Source organism: Poromitra crassiceps (assembly GCF_964638095.1).
Source record: "Poromitra crassiceps genome assembly, chromosome: 7".
NCBI classification, from domain to species: Eukaryota; Metazoa; Chordata; class Actinopteri; order Beryciformes; family Melamphaidae; genus Poromitra; species Poromitra crassiceps.
In genome coordinates, this window is record NC_139628.1 from 59346421 (window position 1) to 59365194 (window position 18774).

An 18774-nucleotide genomic window follows, 5' to 3' on the forward strand; every position below is an offset into this window, starting at 1 on the left:
CATGTGTAAGTTTTGTTTGCAGTGTTCAATTATTTTTGGGTTGTTTTGTTGCGTTTCCTTTTGAATTTATGCATGCTCTTATTGTCTAGACTTGGTTTTTGTTAATTGTCTCAAGCTTGACTATGGCTACACACCTGTTGTTCATTTGGCCTCAATTACCACCAATCTGTGCTGAGTGAGACACACCTGTGACAAGAAAGACGGGCCTATTGGAAAAAAGATGGAGCTGAGCCAACCAATTGGCTGGCTCCAGAGGATGGACCTGTTGGTTGGGGGTATATAAACTGTTGATACAAGAACACACGGAGGACAGTGAGGACAGTGACTGACAGTGGAGCACACATGGAGGAGAAGCGGTGGAGAGGGGAGCAGCTGCCTGTGGGTAAGGTAAGGGGTGGGCAACTGCGCCGTTGCGGCTTGGGCCCCTCTCTCTCCAAGCGTACCTATGGGCGTACCGTAGAAGACTGACGGGAAATGGGAGAGAGGGGGGGAGACCCTAACTTTGCCCACCAAGGCTACTGAGACCCACAGGCGGAGTGAGGCTCTAGAACCGCTAGAACAGCAGAACCAAGCAGCAGCAGCAGCAACCTGTTTTAAACTTGGCCAGAGCAACTGACGAGAAGCAGTGGGGCAGACCTGGACCAGACCCAGCCTTGAAGCACCGCTCGCTAGCGGCCAGTAGAGGGAGAGAGTCAAATCTCTCCCTTCCGCGTAAGTCTCCGACAATCCCGGTGTTTATTGTGCCTGTGGTATAGACCCCTTATCCGCCTACGTCACAATGACAACAAGCAGCGTCAGATGCGCAAGACGGAGGCAGAAAGACAGACTCCGCGCAGCCCTGTCAAGTAGTTTTCCAGTGGCCCGAAAACTATTTGAGCAAGACATGTCTTCGTGTTGTGCAGTGCGATGCCAGAATCGGAAAGCTATTGTAGCAGAGTATTCGGGTCCGCCTATTCACACTTGGTTAATAAAATAATAAACAATAGAGCCAGGCTGTAACGTTATAACAAGCTTCTCCCCACATATCCTGTTCTACGCAACTCGAGGGAACATACACAGCCTCGCACACACGCAATAGAACACAACACAACACTGAACAGTCTGTTACACTATCAACAAAGCAAGGACTCAAGTTTTACCGAATCCCGTCAACTCATACTGCTTTTAATGCTAACCGTAGGTGTCTTTGGTTGCAAGCTGAAAGAGGAAATCGTTAAAAATGCCCGACTTTGCAGTGCTCGCTCATTTCATATCAGGTAAGCTGTAGTAGGCTGCTAGTAACAGCCACATCGCTCGGTTAGTTAACAACCAAGTAACGTTAAATAATGTCATTATTGAGTTGAACTGATTGGAACGAGGACATCATTAAAAATGCCTGACTTTGTAGTCCTCTTCATAATCAGGTAAGCTGCCTGAAACTGTAGGCTGCTCAGCCACATCGCTCGGTTAGTTAACGACCAAGTAACGTTACATAATGTCATTATTGAGTTGTGTGCATTATCATCAGAACAATATATCTTTGCAAGTTACAGAATAATTATCTACGCTATCCCCAGTTATAAAGGAATGCACGATATGTATTGCTGGCCACTAGGCTTGGCCAATTGACAGCGCCAGTGTGTATGGGTCTGTAAGACATATCCCATTAAACAACGTTAATTTTGATGCATAACATTGCTTATCACTAGGCGATAAGCTGTGGTAGTAAGCCGAGAACTGTAACGTTACTGCTATCAGTCTGATGCCCGGGCTGCACATATTGTCAAGATTCAAGATTCAAGATTCAAGATTTTTTATTGTCACTCCATGGTACAAGTATCACATGTGAAATTCTTGTGCTGTGGACTCCGTTTACAACATAGTACAAATATAAGAGCTAGTGCAAAAGCTAGTGCAAAAACAGCAAGAGACACAACAAGCAATAAGGCAGTGTTGTGATCGACACTATAGTGATAAGACAAGTCAGAGACAGTGGCATATTCACTGCACATAGGTGCACATGTCGTGTGCATACTTTAGACGTGCTTAAACATTTTAAATTCGGCGTATTTGACATACAGGTGCCAATAGCATATTCCTTATTAAACATACAATTAAACTCGGCGTTTTAAATTCGGCGTATTTGACATACAGGTGCAAATAGCATATTCCTTATTAAACATACAATTAAACATTAGACATACGTAATGGTAGCAGCTACAGTGCGGTACAGTACGGCTACTTCACTATTTGTGTATGTTAAGGAGTCTCGTGGCCTGCGGGAAGAAACTGTGGAAGCGATTTGTGCGTGCTTTTGGAACCCTGTATCTTCTCCCTGAGGGTAACAGGGAGAACAGGCTGTTGTGGGGATGGTTTGTGTCTTTGATGATCTTCAGGGACCTCCTGAGGCACCGCTGTTTATGCAGTTCTGGCAACTCACATCCTGTTACGCGCTGGGCCGCGCGTCTCACTCTCCGTAGCGCCCTGCGGTCCATGGTGGTACAGTTCCCGTACCAGGTGGTGAAGCAGCCAGTCAGCAGGCTTTCAATGGTGCCTCTGTAGAAGTCCGTAAGGATTTCTGGCCTTAGCCCAAATTTCTTCAGGCGCCTGAGTCCGTGTATTCGCTGTTGGGCCTTTTTGACAACAGTGTCGGTGTGGCCGGCCCAAGTCAGGTCCTGGTGGATGTTGACTCCCAGGTACTTGAAGCTGTCCACCCTTTCCACCACTGTGCCGTTGATGGTGATTGGGGGGTGTGTGCCCCCCCCCCCCCCCCCCATCCTGTAGTCTACAATGATCTCCTTGGTCTTGGAGACGTTCAGAGAGAGGTGGTTGTCCTGGCACCATTGTTCCAGGGCCCCCACCTCCTCTCTGTAGGCCGTCTCGTCGCCCCCCGAAATCAGCCCCACGACTGCTGTGTCGTCTGCAAACTTCATGATGGTGTTTGAAGTTTGAGTCACCACGCAGTCGTGGGTGTAGAGGTCGTACCAGAAGGGGCTGGAGACGCACCCCTGGGGCGCTCCTATGCTGATGGTCAGTGGGGAGGAGGTGAGGTTGCCCACCCTCACCACCTGGCGGCGGTCTGTCAGGAAATCCAGGATCCAGTCGCACATTGCTGTGTTTAGTCCCAGATCCTTGAGCTTGTGTACCAGCCTGGAGGCTGGTACACAACGAACAGCATTCTTACATAGGTGTCCTTCCCCTCCAGGTGGGACAGGGCGGTGTGGAGCACGTGTGCTACTGCATCCGCTGTGCTCCTGTTGGGGCGGTATGCAAATTGTAGCGGGTCGTGGTCCGGGGGGAGTGTGGGGCGGATCTGTGATATGACCAGCTTCTCAAAGCACTTGCTGGCTATTGGCGTGAGGGCTATTGGGCGCCAGTCATTGAGGCTGGTCACTTTCTGCTGCTTGGGAATGGGGATGATTGTCGCTGCTTTGAAGCAGTAGGGAACTCGTCGGAGCGAGAGAGACTGGTTGAAAATGTCTGTGAATACGCATGCCAGCTGGTGGGCGCAGGCCTTGAGGACCCGCCCGGGGATGCCGTCCGGGCCGGCCGCCTTGCGTGGGTTGATGCGCAGGAACGTCCGGCGCACCTCATCCTCAGTGATGGTGAGAGGGCGGTCTGGGTCTGTGGGGGGTGGGAGGTGGGGGGGGTTGGTTGTTGGGTGGGAATGGGAGGGGGTGGGGGTGCTGAGGTGTGGGGGGGGAGAGAGGAGGAGGGGTGGTGGGGGGGCGGAGAGGAGGAGGGGTGATGGGGGGGAGAGGTGGCAGGGGGGGGAGGAGAGAGGGGGGGGTGATGGGGGGAGGAGAGGAGGAGGGGTGATGGGGGGGAGAGGTGGCTGAGGGGGGGGGGGAGAGGTGGTGGGGAGGAGAGGGGTAGGGGAGGAGGGGGGGAGGAGGGGAGGCGCTCTGGCAGAGGGGTCGAACCTGGCGTAGAACGCGTTGAGTTCGTCTGGCAGGGTGGGTGACACGTTGGCGTTTTGCTGCCTTTCCCCTTTGAAGTCTGTGGCAGCATGGAGGCCTCTCCACAGGTGTCTGGGGTTGTTGGAGTCCAGTTTTGCCTCCAGCTGCCTTCCATATTCTCTCCGCGCTTTTTTTATTGTAGCTCGGAGGGCGTATTTCGTCTGCTTGTATTGTTCTGGCGTCCCGGACTTGAAGGCGGTGGTCCGGGCGTGAAGTGCAGCCCGGACATCACAGTTAATCCAGGGTTTCTGGTTTGGCATTGTTTTAACTGTTTTTGTGGGGACTATGTCCTCTGTGCATTTTTTGATAAAACATGACACCGTTTCAGCATATTCTTCCAGGTCTCCTGTGTTGAATTCTCCCCATAACACTTGGTCGAAACAGTCTCTCAGGATGTCATCTGATTCGTCTGACCAGCGTTGGGCGGTTCGGTAGACTGGGGGGTGTCGTTTAAGCTTTGGTTTGTGTCTGGGGACGAGCCAGATAGAGGCGTGGTCCGATTTGCCGAATGGGGGGCGGGGTGTTGCTTTGTAGCAGCAAGGAATGTCCGTGTAGCACTGGTCCAGAGTGTTTTTACCCCGTGTGCTACAGTGTATATTCTGGTAGAGGGTGGGCATTCTCTTCCTCAAGTTCGCTCTATTAAAATCTCCTGCGACCACCAGCGCCGTCTCTTTTCCGTTCTTTTTTTTTTTTTTTTACAGCCCAGTGACTCGTCAGTCTCGTAGTAGCCTGGTACAACGACGCTGGGCTCCGTGAGTCACGGGGCTGTATAAAAAAGAACGTCACATGTGACATGAGTCACATGATTTTAGATGGGTCAAAGTAATATTTGCGGTGTATCTTGCCCATTCTACGGCCAGACGAGTATATATGGTCATGTCATGGTGTTTTGGGGTCATTAATAAACGAGATTGATATTTTTCTATAATATTTTTGGGTAGTGCAATTTTACATTGAAGTAGGGATGTCGACGGTTACCCGTTTAACCGCCGAGAACGTCTTTGATCGGTTGAGCATGTCGGTTAAACGGACAATTTACATGTTAATTTGCACCAATATAAATGAATGGGCTGCAGCGACAGCAGCGACAGACGTTGCTGCAGTCTGCAGGCAGGCAGTGGGAAACTGCATTTCTCTGCTTAGGCTTTCTCCGGAGTCCGGTCCATACTTTCAATTGCTTAGTGTTTAGTTTAGAGAGATCGATCCCCCCCTTTCCCCGTGTTTCAAGCAACACGCGTCTTCCAGAGGGACTGTGAAGACCCCACTTGTTTGTGTTTAACCGTTAAACACATAATCATCTTCGGTAGTATTAAATTGGGTCTGGTGTAAAAAAATATATAATAATTTCAGGCGATTAGGGTCGCGACCCTAAGGTTGGGAACCACTGGTTTAATGTAAGTCATCATCTCCTCCTTTCCTCCTCTCTCTGGCTCTGTCTGTGTGTGTATGTGAGAGCAGAGCGAGGCGAGCCACCTCGTGCGCCCCTCGCTCCTCCTATACAGAGACTGCTGTGCTGTGCTCCACGCAAGAATAACACTTTACAGATATTAGTCAATGACATAAGACATAGGCCTAATGCATAAGAAAAATAATGTCAAATTCAAGCGGATTTGGTAGTGTTTGGAAGCACTGCAGTACCGGATTCGCACACTGTAATGCTGTCTGACTGAAACCCTGAATGGCGCGCTGGAGTGAAGGCACGCCACTAATTAATATTTCACGTCTTTAAAAAAAATATTAACTGATGGTTAACCGACTAATGGTGTCGGTTAGTCGAAAGTAAAATGAACCGAAAATCCACATCCCTACATTGAAGTCAACGGGGAGAGGCTTGTGTTTTCCTCCTGAAAGGGGGCTGGAACATGTGCCGCCTACAAAATGATGTATTGCCGATCTGATGTCCTGCTTCCTGGTAATGTTTGATTGGATGAATGGATTTTCCTGGAGCACTGTGGGAATGCTCATGCAGATGCAGTCTCGCGAGCCCAGCCGACCGTCTGCCTGGCTTGTGTTCTTCTTCTTGTGTTCTGTACATCCATGGTGTGAGCCTCCAGCCTGTTAGCTGCTGCTAACCCTCCGCAAAGTACATCCCATTTCGAAATATACATTATTTTTTATAAACTGACGTCACAACAAGAGCAATACATCCATGTGTCTACTAACATTATTAAAACATCATAAAGATAACGTTGTTTCTGATAATTTGGTAAATTACTACTTGCTAATCTGCTAGCGAGCTATCCGGCGAGCTTCTTCTTCTGCTTATTCTAATAGCTTTCCGGTCGGAAGTATTACTGTTCTTATTTATCCAATGTATTTACCGTCTATTAAACATGGACATGAGAGCATGAAAAAGATTGAAATAGTTGATTCAGATGATAAACTCATTTGCAAAGAGTTTATTTAAGACATAGGCCCCTATTCTCCCACAGCCCTTCGGCGCAAAAACTGGCCTTACACGCAAAAAAACGTGCCTTGCGCCTGCCTCAGGAAGATATCAACATGGCTTTAGGCCGCCAAATGCGCTTTAGGCTAAATGGGCGTGGCGCACTCCCTGAATGGGCCAGAATGGGCGTTTCGGCCTTAAATAGCGGCCTAATGATATCTTCCGACCTGGCGTTAATATAGCGCTTTGCGCTTTTGAAAACCAGGCCTATTCAGTGCGCTGGTTGCACGGAGCGCTCCTCTGGCTCTCCTCTGTCACCCTTCTCTGTGTCACTCCCTCTCTCTTGCTCATATCAGTCTGACAGGCACAATACGACTCTCTCTCTCTGACTCCCTCGCTCAGACAGACACAACACACGTCCCATAGAAAAAATAAGTTGTAAGTTCACTGCCTGGCTTGTGAAATCTCCCACCATGCATTGGGCTAATCCATTTCGCTACTAAATAGCAACCAAATGAGCCGAAATAGATATAAAGGTAGATCTAAATAATGTGTAATGGTAACACAACCTGCAATTGTAGAACATTTCAATATTGGACCAAATAAAACATCGAAATGAAAACACCACCCTATGTGAAACATATATGTCATATTGGGGCTATATATATCCCTCGTCAATTTAACATGATTTAGATAAGTGACAGCATAACGCGCTTCTACTGTCATGTGCTATACTGTGATGTCTGCTCCAATAACTTGGCCCTACTTCACATTTAGTTTTACAATAAAAACACATTTCTGCAATGACTTTAAATAATGTAGGCTATATTTATGTGCATCATCCTACCTGCAGCAGGGGAGAGAAAACGATATCTTTCTGGACAAACTTTCACCAATCTAATTAATCTCATCATATAGGGATAGGCTGTATTTTTCTAGCTGATGCATTTAGAACATTCTTTTCACTTTGATCTTATAGTGTAGCGTATTTACATGCTTGCAGTATTTAAACTGCAGTTAGATTGGTTTGAGAAGAAGAATTATTATGGAATAATAGCCTATATATGGAGACAGACAGACGGGATGAAGGGAGGGGGGCGGGGTGAGCGCTTGGCTTGTCTGGTTTTACTGGATTTCTCCGTGGAATTGGAGCTTAAAAGGCAAGCTTGTGACTCTTTACTGCACTTCTCCAATGAGCAGAGGGTGCATAATTTTACGCTTAAAAGGCGTGGTTGTAATGCTTGAGGCCGCGTGTAGCGCCGACACCAAGATATCGAGTGCGCTGGTCCACACCCAGCCCTAAACGCAGTTTCTACGCCGATGCAACAATAGGGCCCATAGACCGAGAGAGGACTCGGGTCGTTTTCCCATTGACTTGCATGCTTTGGAAGGAGATGACAGATGCATCCAATACTTTAGGTGTGTATTCAAGACTTCCGGATTTTTTGGAGGGACCGCTGGCAAGCTGCTGCCGCGCCTCCGCTGCTGTTGATCTGCTGCGATCTGTTTGTTTGATCTGTGTAATTTCGCCTGTGATAATTCTGCCTGATCCATCGACCTGGCCTGTCACTGACACTGGAACCGCAGTTTCACAGTCTGACTGTGTGTTCAGATAGCCTGGAAGCTAATTTTCGCTGTTGGTATAGCCTGGGACTCACCTGTCGTCGGTCTCCTCTGCGTTGTGGCTGGATACCCTGATTGGCGTGCCTCACTACGCTCGCTTGATCTGGGCTGTCTGTTGCAATCTGCCTGTTTCCCTGGGTGCCAAATTGTTCCTGTGGATTACTTGCTGCCGTGGAGGCCGCCCGACCCCGGTGCTCGTCCCAGCCTGCCGGCCCAGCTCCCTGCTGCCCTGCACGGGCGGTGTGTCTGCGATCTCCCCGCCCTGAACGGCATCAGCCTTTCCGCCTGTCTCCGTCATACGAGATTATAACTTCCTCATCAGTCATCACCAACTCAATCATCAAACTGCTGGATTACCATTGGCTTTTAAAACTCCTTTCACCATGTGGATTCTACAACTCCTCTTACTGTGCGCTCTGTGTTTTACCCTCACGAATGCTGCCATATCGTTGAAATACTCCGCATCGGAGCTGCTGCGTCTCCGAGCCCACTCCACCCCCCTTCCCCCAGCTCTGCTTGCCCACCGTGACATTCTCTTCAATCGGCCAAGATACATTCATCGCGGATCTGGCCGCAACTTTCAATACACAAATCACAACAGTAACACAAACATTCACTCCTTCTGGTCCACCGAGCCCCGCCCCCCTCGCACTGCTGCCCGTACTGTAGATCACACTGTTTTATCCCCCCTGCCCAAGGCAGTCACATACTGTCACATACTTGTCTGTTTCAAACTGGCTCTTTTTAATGTAAGATCTCGCACCAGCAAGGCACTGCTGGTGCGTGACTTTATTCTGGACAGGAAACTCGACTTCTTATGCCTCACTGAGACCTGGCAACAGCCAAATGACTTCTCCCAGCTCAATGAAGCCATCCCACCTGGCTTTACATATGTCAGTCAACCCCGCTCCACCGGGAGGGGCGGCGGCCTCGCCGTACGTACTCCACCGTCAGAACATCAATGTTACCACTGTCGCTCTCCCCCACTTCTCCTCCTTTGAATGTCTTGCTGTAAAACTCACTGGCTCAAAACCCACCATCATTGTCACCATTTACAGACCACCAAAGCCCTCTGCTGTTTTTCTTACTGAATTTTCAGAACTCTTAACTGTCTGTGCCTTGTCCCCCACTGTCATCTTACAGGGTGACTTTAACATCCATATTGACAACCCGTCCAATGCCTTTGCAAATGATTTCACCTCACTCCTGGACTGTCTCGGTATCACTCAACATGTTAATTTCCCAATGCACAACAAAGGTCACATATTGGACTTAATCTGCTGCACTGGTCTCACCCCCTGTAACCTCGCCCATGCAGTTTTCCCCATCTCTGACCATAAAGTTGTACTATTTGACATCCACGCCTGACACACCCTTGGGAGCGCGACTCAGGGAGGAGGCATCAAGCAGTGGTCAAGGGGCTATCCGGGGTGCTGAAGCAGCCGGAGCGCTGGCAACCAGGACGCGCCGGGCCGTTGCTGTCCAGGGTGCTGAACAGAGATCCCGCGCTCATAACAGCGGCGGGAGAAACTAGCCTATAGGGAAAGGCCATGACATCATTCGCTTGATTACTGTGATAGTTTGCACCTGGTTGGCAGCCTTTATAACCTCTTCTGCTTGCAGACTCCAGTGCTGATCGTTGCCAAGCTGCTGCTGTGTTCTGGCTACTCCGGTTCGAGACTCTCTGGAAGGACCTCAGTGAACTTTGTGCTGGACTGTGCTCATGATTCATCTCGTCTCAAGATAATTAGTTTATTCGTCGGTCTCCGACTACTGTATAGGCTAGAATTAGCTTTAGGCTTAATTGCTGGTTATTGTTTATTTGTTCCTGTGTTCAAAGTCTTCAAGTAAAAAGACAAGTATTTTGACTCCTGACTCTGTCGTCTCTGCTCCTGGGTCCAAACCATTATACACAGCATAACAACGCCCCCCTACTAAAAGCAAAAGAACACTGGACCATCTCCTTTAGGAACATAAAACGCATTAACCCCTCTGATCTCACCTCCCTCATCAACTCTCTGGAATTCCCTACCCCCACACATCCGACAGTCCGACACCATCACAACATTCAAATCCCACCTCAAAACCCACCTGTTCAAACTGGCCTACTCCCTGTAATTAATGTCACTTCTGCTTCTAATGTCACTCCTGCTGTAATTTGCCCTGTTTTTAATATGTATATGTTCTTATTACGTGAAACTGTTTTTATATGCACTGTAAGGCGACCTTGGGTGTTTTGAAAGGCGCCTCGAAATAAAATGTATTATTATTATTATTATTACTTGCATGCACTGCACCCCCCCCCCCCCCCACACACACACACACACACACATTCGAAAGAATGCAATTTCCCGGGTTGGCTTCAAACAGAGGGAGGCTGCATTTGACACTGGTGAATGCTTTAAAAATGTGCCCAGGCGCGTTTACCTTTGCATTCAGCCATTCCAATGTTATGCCTGCAGCCTTCTGCTCACGGGTAGAGATTTCCCAGAAAATCGGGCGGATGTGTTGTCCTGCACATTCACAAGCCTGCCTCTCAGCGCTTCAGCCAGAAAAAGAAAAAATATTTATCTAATGAAGCCCGTCTGGCCAAACAGCAGCAATGTGACCGACGTCGGGGGAAACAATAGTCAATCGGGGCTGTGTTTTCGGTTCATGGAGGGTCGGCTATAGCTAATGGATTTACCACCCAGAAGCTCTGCTAATAACGTTACCGTCTTGTGTGGATAATGCAACAGTCACAAATATGCATAACGTTACTAATACTACCATTAAGGGCGTCCAGGTAGTGTAGCGGTAGACTCCCTGCCTATAAACATGGGTCATTTTGTTCATATTTAATTCAATACTGCTGTAATTAATTTCATCTATTGCTAAATTATGTAATGTAATGTATTGTAACGTAATGTAATCTAATTTAAATGTATAGTAAAATTTAGTTAATGTTAGTTGTTGGGAATTGTTCCACTGGCTTCTCCAGTGTTTCTCAAGCTAGCATACAGGCATCTTTGATGTTCTTAAATGTTCTACAGTTTCTAGATGGTTTGACATGGTTGTAGATGTTATACCGTGCATCTCCTCAGGAAGGCTGAGGTTCTGAGAGTGAAGCATCATGGGAAGGCCGTAGTCTGTGATTTTCAGAACAAAGCGTCCGTCGACCAAACAGTTTGCAGACTTCAAACGACCGTGACTCACGCCTCGCATGTGGAGGTACTTCATACCCTAAAATACAAACAGACAACAACATGAAATACAATAATGAGAGAGAGTGGCCTACCTGAGAGACCTAATATGATGCAAAATGCTTGACAAAAATCCCTCCTAATACCACAATAAGTCATCAACACCTTGAAAAACACCTCAGAAAACTTAATGCTGATTTTGACAATTTTGATGATTGAATGACAAACAGAAAAACCCACTTATCTTCAATGTACCTGAACAACCCATACATTTTCTGAATGGTCTGGGTCTCAAGTTAGTGGTTTCATGGGGCTGTGATTATTGTAGAGATCACAATAGGTAATTTACACAAAACTCTTCATTGTGATGTTGATGTCCACCCTGTCTCCTTCCAATGTTCTGTAATGTCCTCCATTTTGTAAAGCAGAAAGTTGATTGGACTAGTTCTTGTTTGTTCTTGTTTTAGTGGCAGTGGTGCTCTGGGTACCTTTATGAGGTCCATGGACATTTAGGCTAAGGTGGGATGGGTGGCACATGTCCCACCCACTTTTCTGAGGAGCTAAAATTGTCCCCACCACTTTTTTCAAGCAGTGGTGAAATCCGCGATTGATATTATTGTCTTTCCGAGGCTGTGGCTAGTGTGAGGGTTCTTATACCATATGAAGACCTAAGGAATCGATTGGTATCAACCATGCCAACCTCCCATGTCGGGAAGGGGGCGAAATAATGCTCCAAAGTTAGGCTAAACTTTGGTGATGGAAAAAATTGGTACTACATTTTCAAAGGGGTCCCTTGACCAATCACGTCAAGATATCTGAATGAGAATTGGTTCTATGGATAGGGTTATGGCTACACATCTTGAGTTGCATGCACTTTCTGTCAGAAAGGTGTCTTTCCCTTTGAAAATGCTTAAGCTTTTTTCCAATCAAGTCAAAATCTAACTATAATAGATGTTTTTACTAAAAGTTCTAATAACATTTTTATTCTTTTGATAATTTATTTTAGATTTAGAACTTAATTTGTCTATAAATTATAATACATTTTAATCTAATGTAATTTCACGTAACAACATTTATTTTTGGCCCACAGCCCTCCATCCAGATAATTTGGGCACCTCTGATTTAGCTGCTGTGCCGGACCATTACGCTGTTCTGCTGTTGGGATAGGCGCATGTGTGGTTCTGATATTCTGAATATATAAGCTACAGTGCAATATAAATAAGGTTGTACATTGATTTCCCTGCTGTGCTGCTGTGTTTGGTCATTAAATAAAAGGAGAGTCCGTTATGTTGGTTCAGTCTTTGTTTCTGGATATGTGAATGTGAGAAAGAATTTACTTAATTCTGTATACAGCATATACTGTATAATGAGACACTAATTTTTTTGATCATTGTAAAGCTACAGCATAGTGAAGGGGATATTAATGTGATGTGTGTAGTTCTTCATAGATCTAGCCTCTTCATTTTGCTCTCAAAGTGCACTAGATTGATGCATTTTACTTTAAAATGTAAAAAACGGGCGGGCATGCCCCCAGAACCCCCTAAGGGGGCTGCGGACCACCTGCCAAATGTCCCCACCACTTTCCAAATCAAACCTACGCCCTTGATGAGGTCTGTTAGTAAGGAGGACTTAAACACTAGGTCTAGTCTCATGTGGTAGTCTCAGTACCTTGATGAGGTCTGTTAGTATGGAGGACTTGAACATTAGGTCTAGTCTCATGTTGTGGTGTTGGTATCCTGTTAGCAAGGAGGACTTGAGCATTAGGTCTAGTCAAATGTGGTAGTCTTGGTACCTTGATGAGGTCTGTTAGTAAGGAGGACTTGAACATTAGGTCTAGTCTCATGTGGTGGTCTCTGTACCTTGATGAGGTCTGTTAGTATGGAGGACTTGAACTTTAGGTCTAGTCTCATGTGCTGGTCTTGGTACCTTGATGAGGTCTGTTAGTAAGGAGGACTTGAACATTAGGTCTAGTCTCATGTGGTGGTCTCTGTACCTTGATATGGTCTGTTAGTAAGGAGGACTTGAACGTTAGGTCTAGTCTCATGTGCTGGTCTTGGTACCTGGATGAGGTATGTTAGTAAGGAGGACTTGAACACTAGGTCTAGTCTCATGAGGTAGTCATACCTTGATGAGGTCTGTTAGTATGGAGGACTTGAACATTAGGTCTAGTCTCATGTTGTGGTCTTGGTATCAATTGTTAGCAAGGAGGATTGGAACATTAGGTCTAGTCTTGTGGTGGTCTCGGTACCTTGATGAGGTCTGTTAATAAGGAGGACTTGAACATCCAGTCTAGTCTCATGTTGGAGTCGGCCAGCAGGTCGGCTAGACTCCCACGAGGACAGTGTTCCATCACCATGGCAAAGATCCCCGAGTCCAGGAAGAGCCCAAGGTACAGGTTCAGATTCTCATGACGCATATCCCTGAACTGTAGGAAGGAGAAAATATAATGTTATATATATACTACTATACTATATATCAGCTGAGAGCTGAGCCAGAAGGCAAAGCTCTCGATCTACGGCTTGGTCAATCAAAGAACAAGATTGCAGATACAAGCGGCAAAAATGAGTTTTACTTTGTTTCGAACTTCGGAATCTCACACTATGCCAAGCTGCTCCCTGCAGTGCACCAACTGGAACATGTCTATTTTCTCAAAATTGACCCCTATAAAACCATCCATTGTGCCTGAAGGCACCATGGCATCTGGTTTATGACGCGGCCACCCGCTCCGCCCCGTGACCACCACGTCACGTCCGCACCATATTGCCCAGATCGCCACTCTACTCTTTTCCAGCAACCCATTGAGATGTGTCTTCTCTTGCCCCTTGCTAGCTTACGGTTAGCTCTTAGCCAGTAGTGGATACCCGTCCCCTTGTGTTCCATCAACCGTAACGGGAGCGGCGCACGAGGACTGCGGGACATTCTGTCGACCCGGCCCTCTTCGGCAGGAACGGCGGGACCCACTACGAAAGCTAAGGGTTTTTTCTCTCATTCTGTAACTGCCAGCTTGGTAGTCTCTCTCTTGCTAGCCAGCCTTGTGGCTAGGTGTTAGCTAGTTGAGTTACGCTAGCCTGAGCTAACTTGCTTCCCCGGCTGGGGTCGTGTCATTAGCTAGCTTATCGACTTGCCTGCTTAGCGCTAGCTTGTACCATTTCTCTGCACCGTAGCTTGTTAGCCTGCTTTGCTAGGCTCTATCGTTAGCAGACTCATGCTTTTTCCTTCGTCCTTGCTAGTCAGGCTGTGTCCACGGACCCGCCTCGCCCAGCTATTGACACGATTGCACCGTTCCGTCAGTGCAGCCGATGCCATGCTACGGACGACTTGCACGACCTGTGCAGCGTGTTTGCTCCCCGCCCGGCTGGAGCTCTCAAGAGGCCCCTGTCTCCGGAGTGCCCCCGGCCGGCGAAAGCCGCCCAGCAAGGGATAAACTGGCAGAAGAGTTGCCTCGTCCCGGTCCAGGTCACGACCTTCCTGGGCCTGGAGTTGAACTCGCTGACCATTAATGCGCGGCTCGGAGGAGAGGCGGGGCACATCGTGTGGCTAGCCCATGCCCTGCGCCTGTGTCACACAGCCTCGATGCATCATTGAGTCGTGCTGCTGGGACACATGGCTGCGGCTGCAGCCGTACTTCCATTGGGACAGCTGCACATGCGTTCCAGAGCTGGTTCCTCAGTCACCGCCTGGACCAGGGCAGGCACTGTCATCACAGGGTAACCTTGACCGGTGTGGCCTGACGTTCGCTGTGCGTGTGGACGGGCCCTCGCTGGCTCTCCATGGGCATGCGAATGGGACCCGTCCCACTCAGGCACGTCATTCGCACAGACGCCTCCCAATGGGGTTGGGGCGCGGTGTGCGATGGCCTCTCAGCAAACGGCTGGTGGGAAGCCCTGGAGCTTCACCACATAAACGTGCTAGAGCTGGAAGCTGTTCACCTAGCTCTACGCCACTTCCGGCATCAGATATGTGGTTGCCACGTCCTGATTCGTTCGGACAACATGGCCACCATCGCCATCGGTGTACGGTCGAGAACCTTGAACCAAGTGGGGGCGGAGATACACCTTTGGGCACACTCCCGCCTGCTCTCCTTGTCAGCTACACACCCACGTGGTGGAACAGATTTGGGCCAGATTCGGCCGCCCCTGCGTCGATCTCTTCGCATCGCGGCGCAACGCACTGCCCCCTATGGTTCTGTCAAAAACGATGATCCCCCTTGGGTCACGACGCGTTAGCGCACGTGTGGCCCAGGGAGAGCCTTTATGCGTCCCCCCCCCCCTTCCCCTGATCCATGTCCTGGACAGAAACAGCATCCCAGTGCAGAGTCATGTTGCTATCCACCACGTAGGCTGAAACAATATGGAACTTTATATTAGTGGTTTTGAACTAGACTTGTTGTAGTCTGCAAGCAATATCTGTGGGAATGTAATGTTACTGGTGGAGGTGCACCATGCAGATAAAGTTATTGCTCCTACCTGAGTTGTTATCACGCAATAGATATGTTTTCTAAGTAAACTAGGTCGCTCTAGGAGGACAGCAACTAATGGTAATACCATATTAAACGACATGATGACATGTGAGCAATTAGTTAATGCAAAATACACTAATTACATAAAAAGATTCTTAGCTCAAACAAAACATTCACTCTTGTCCGCCATGTTTCCTGTATATATGACGTCAAGTCGGCAACTCGTGTACCAAAATTCTCACAGGGTTGCCGACTTGTTGTTCCGACTTGAGCAGCCGTTCGTGAGCAGACGTGAATTTTCCCTCTCGGAATCACATTTTTCTGATGACTCCGACAGGACATTAACTCATTCAGGGCCAAAGACGTCTTTGACGTGTTATCAGGAATAGCCCAGAGGGCCAATGACGTGTTTTTGTTTTTATTAGTGCAGCGCGTAGTTCAAACACTTCCCCAGCATGTGACATGTTATCAGGTCCCTAGCCACAAAGTCAAGCCGACAACACGCGATCAAACACATACCGCAGCTGTTGTTTTGAAATGAGCAGGAGGAAAAACAGAAAACAGAGAAACGCGCTTCCTTGTGAAGTTGTGCAGAGAGGAGAAACGCAATTGAAACGCCCCTCGGCGCGCTGCACGAGCTGATCGGCTTGTTGCAGGGCAGCGGACATCGATCGTTCGCGGTAGTCAAACCCGTGACCAACATGATCGATCCTGGTCCCTCAACCCCGTTCCTGTGTCCCAGCCCGAAAGAGACGAGACGGAGTCACAACTGTGTGAGTTGGAGGAGAACAGCAGCCTCGCCACAGAAATGGCTTTTACACAGAGCGAAGCAGCACGGCCACTTTCCTGTCGAGGGCGAGGAAGACTGGATTCCAATGTGACAGGACCCGGATGATCTCGCGGTAAGGAGTGTGTGTGTGTGTGTGTGTGTGTGTGTGTGTGTGTGTGTGTGTGTGTGTGTGTGTGTGTGAGAGAGACTACACTGATCTCTGCATTCTATTCTATGATCACAGTCACTCACACTGAGTAAACTGTATTGTTGAATGTAAAAAAGAAGCACTTCATGTATATATATATATATATATTTTTTTTTTTTCATTTGTGTCATAACGAATAATATTTACATGTCTGATGTCAATACAGTTCAAAATAAAATAATTGAGAGCGAGTTCTGCCTGAGATTGTGTGATTTACAAAAATGCCATTTTCTGCAATTTATCTTCTCAGAGAGACCTTTTTGGTGAAAACAGGGTGTATATAAATGGCTATAAGTAGAGTACAGAACATGCTAAAAGCTCACTTTTTTTTCCCTGGTGAACCCAGAGACGTACATCTTCATTTTGAGGTATTGCAAATCACTTTGGTGCTAATAGATAATTTACTGTGGGTCTTGAAAGATGACCAACAATTATGAAAATCTTTGGCCTGTGCTAAATATTGGCAGTCCTAAACTGACCATGAATGAGTTAATGCACGTTCAGCCTTCAGTCTTCAGCTTAGTCTGCTAAAATGGCTGCAAGCGACATATACTATCAATCACAATAAAACTGTACACACCTCCGACACAATGTTGTTATCCAAGAGAGAGCCCTTATTCACATGCCACAGCCGAAACTCAAAATTGTAGCCTATACCCTCCCAACCACTGAGCACCCAACCGATTCACTTGATCCCAACAGTTGCATGTTTATACAGTGGAATCCGCTTATAGTGATGATTATACTAAAATGATCAATATAGATGTATAATATAGATTATAAAATGGCTCTCTCAAATCAAGCAATCTGATTGGTTCACAGCCATTGTATAAATCCAATAACCCACTCCAATAACCCATGGCCATGGGTTATTGAGTTGCCATGGCAACTCTTACTAAAAGGCTTTGGTTACCTCAAATGACAGTGTAGAAAACACAAATGGCGGAGACAGCTGTCAGATCCTTGTGAATCGATCTTCGCTTATAACTTTACTAATACTTCACAGAAAATTATGTTTTGTACAAGAATAGACGCGGGCTAATGTCTTAACCCCTCTCTCGCGCACCCTCACTCTTAACCCCGCATTTCTAAATAAGACGTAACGTTAGTTGGTGTCGGCATACGGCTCTGGTGTCGGGCTTTGCAAAAAGCTCTCAGCTTCTCAGCAAGCGCCAGGATTGGCCAATGTCAACTTCAGTCTCCAGAACGATCCAATCAAATCACCCGCACGTCTATCTTCTTGCTAGAGGTCCCGCCTTACAGTAGTGTTTCAACTGACTCTATCAGAATACCATGCCAGTCGGACTTATAGTATTATTATTATATTTATATTATCATACTTGGAAACTTTTATAAAAGCAATATAGCACTCGAGAAGCATGTGTTGTGGCATAGTTGTGGCATAGTTGTGGCATAGTTGTGGCATAGTTGATCAGCGGGATATATTTGCCACAACACACTGGCTCTCATGCTATATTGCTTAAATAACAATATAATGAATTACAAGATACAATACAAGAATTAGGCCTATAGATCTATAGGATATTATATAATTTATAGAACAGCTGCCTGTGAATAACTGGACGGGGGGGGGGGGGGTGAATAACTATGTAGGCTACTGTATTGTATTTTTAATTGTATATCTTTTACTTGGATCAAAAGGGGTGATCCGTGGAGAACACAAGCTACCTAGGCACAAGTCGGGGAATGATCATCCCTGGCTGGGTCGCCTGGGCGAGGGTGTATGATGTTGTGAGACCCGAAACACCCGTTGACCCCAGGTTACATCACTGATGATGTGTCTAGGTTGCACCATAAGGTGTATGTAAAATCAGTTCAGTCTGGCAGAGCCAGTGACTTCTGGGAACAGGCCAGTGCTACCATGAATAGAGTGGCGACAGCTGGAGAGACAGCGGACGACTGGAGAGACAGTAACCGGGGCAGGGAGGGTTAGCTCCCCAAACTGCAGCTCCCGTGAGGGAGCACCCACAAACTTGCTACGAAAAACCCTAATGAGATATACCCCCAGGGGTGCCCGAGAGGGGGGGAGAATGAGCACCCCAATAGGACGGATACACAGGCATCGACCCAAGCTAATGGACATACGATTACGAGTGCAGTCTGTAGATGCGGCAAAGTCTGCAAAAACCTGCATGGCCTGAAGATCCACCAGGCCAGAATGAAATGCTTGATGGGAAAGCTTGTGGTG

At 47.5% G+C, this 18774-nt stretch overlaps 1 protein-coding gene across 1 annotated transcript in view; it reads right to left on the reverse strand.

Moving 5' to 3' along the window:
- LOC310780292 (retinal guanylyl cyclase 2-like) overlaps positions 1 to 18774 on the reverse strand; it is a gene marked incomplete at both ends in the record, with an annotated part of 119723 nt that overhangs the window by 27268 nt on the left and 73681 nt on the right. The window contains 2 exons of the mRNA XM_083640851.1: positions 11016 to 11169; positions 13378 to 13554. Coding sequence (XP_083496977.1) covers positions 11016 to 11169; positions 13378 to 13554 — 331 coding nt within the window. The remainder of the gene's footprint in view (positions 1 to 11015; positions 11170 to 13377; positions 13555 to 18774) is intronic.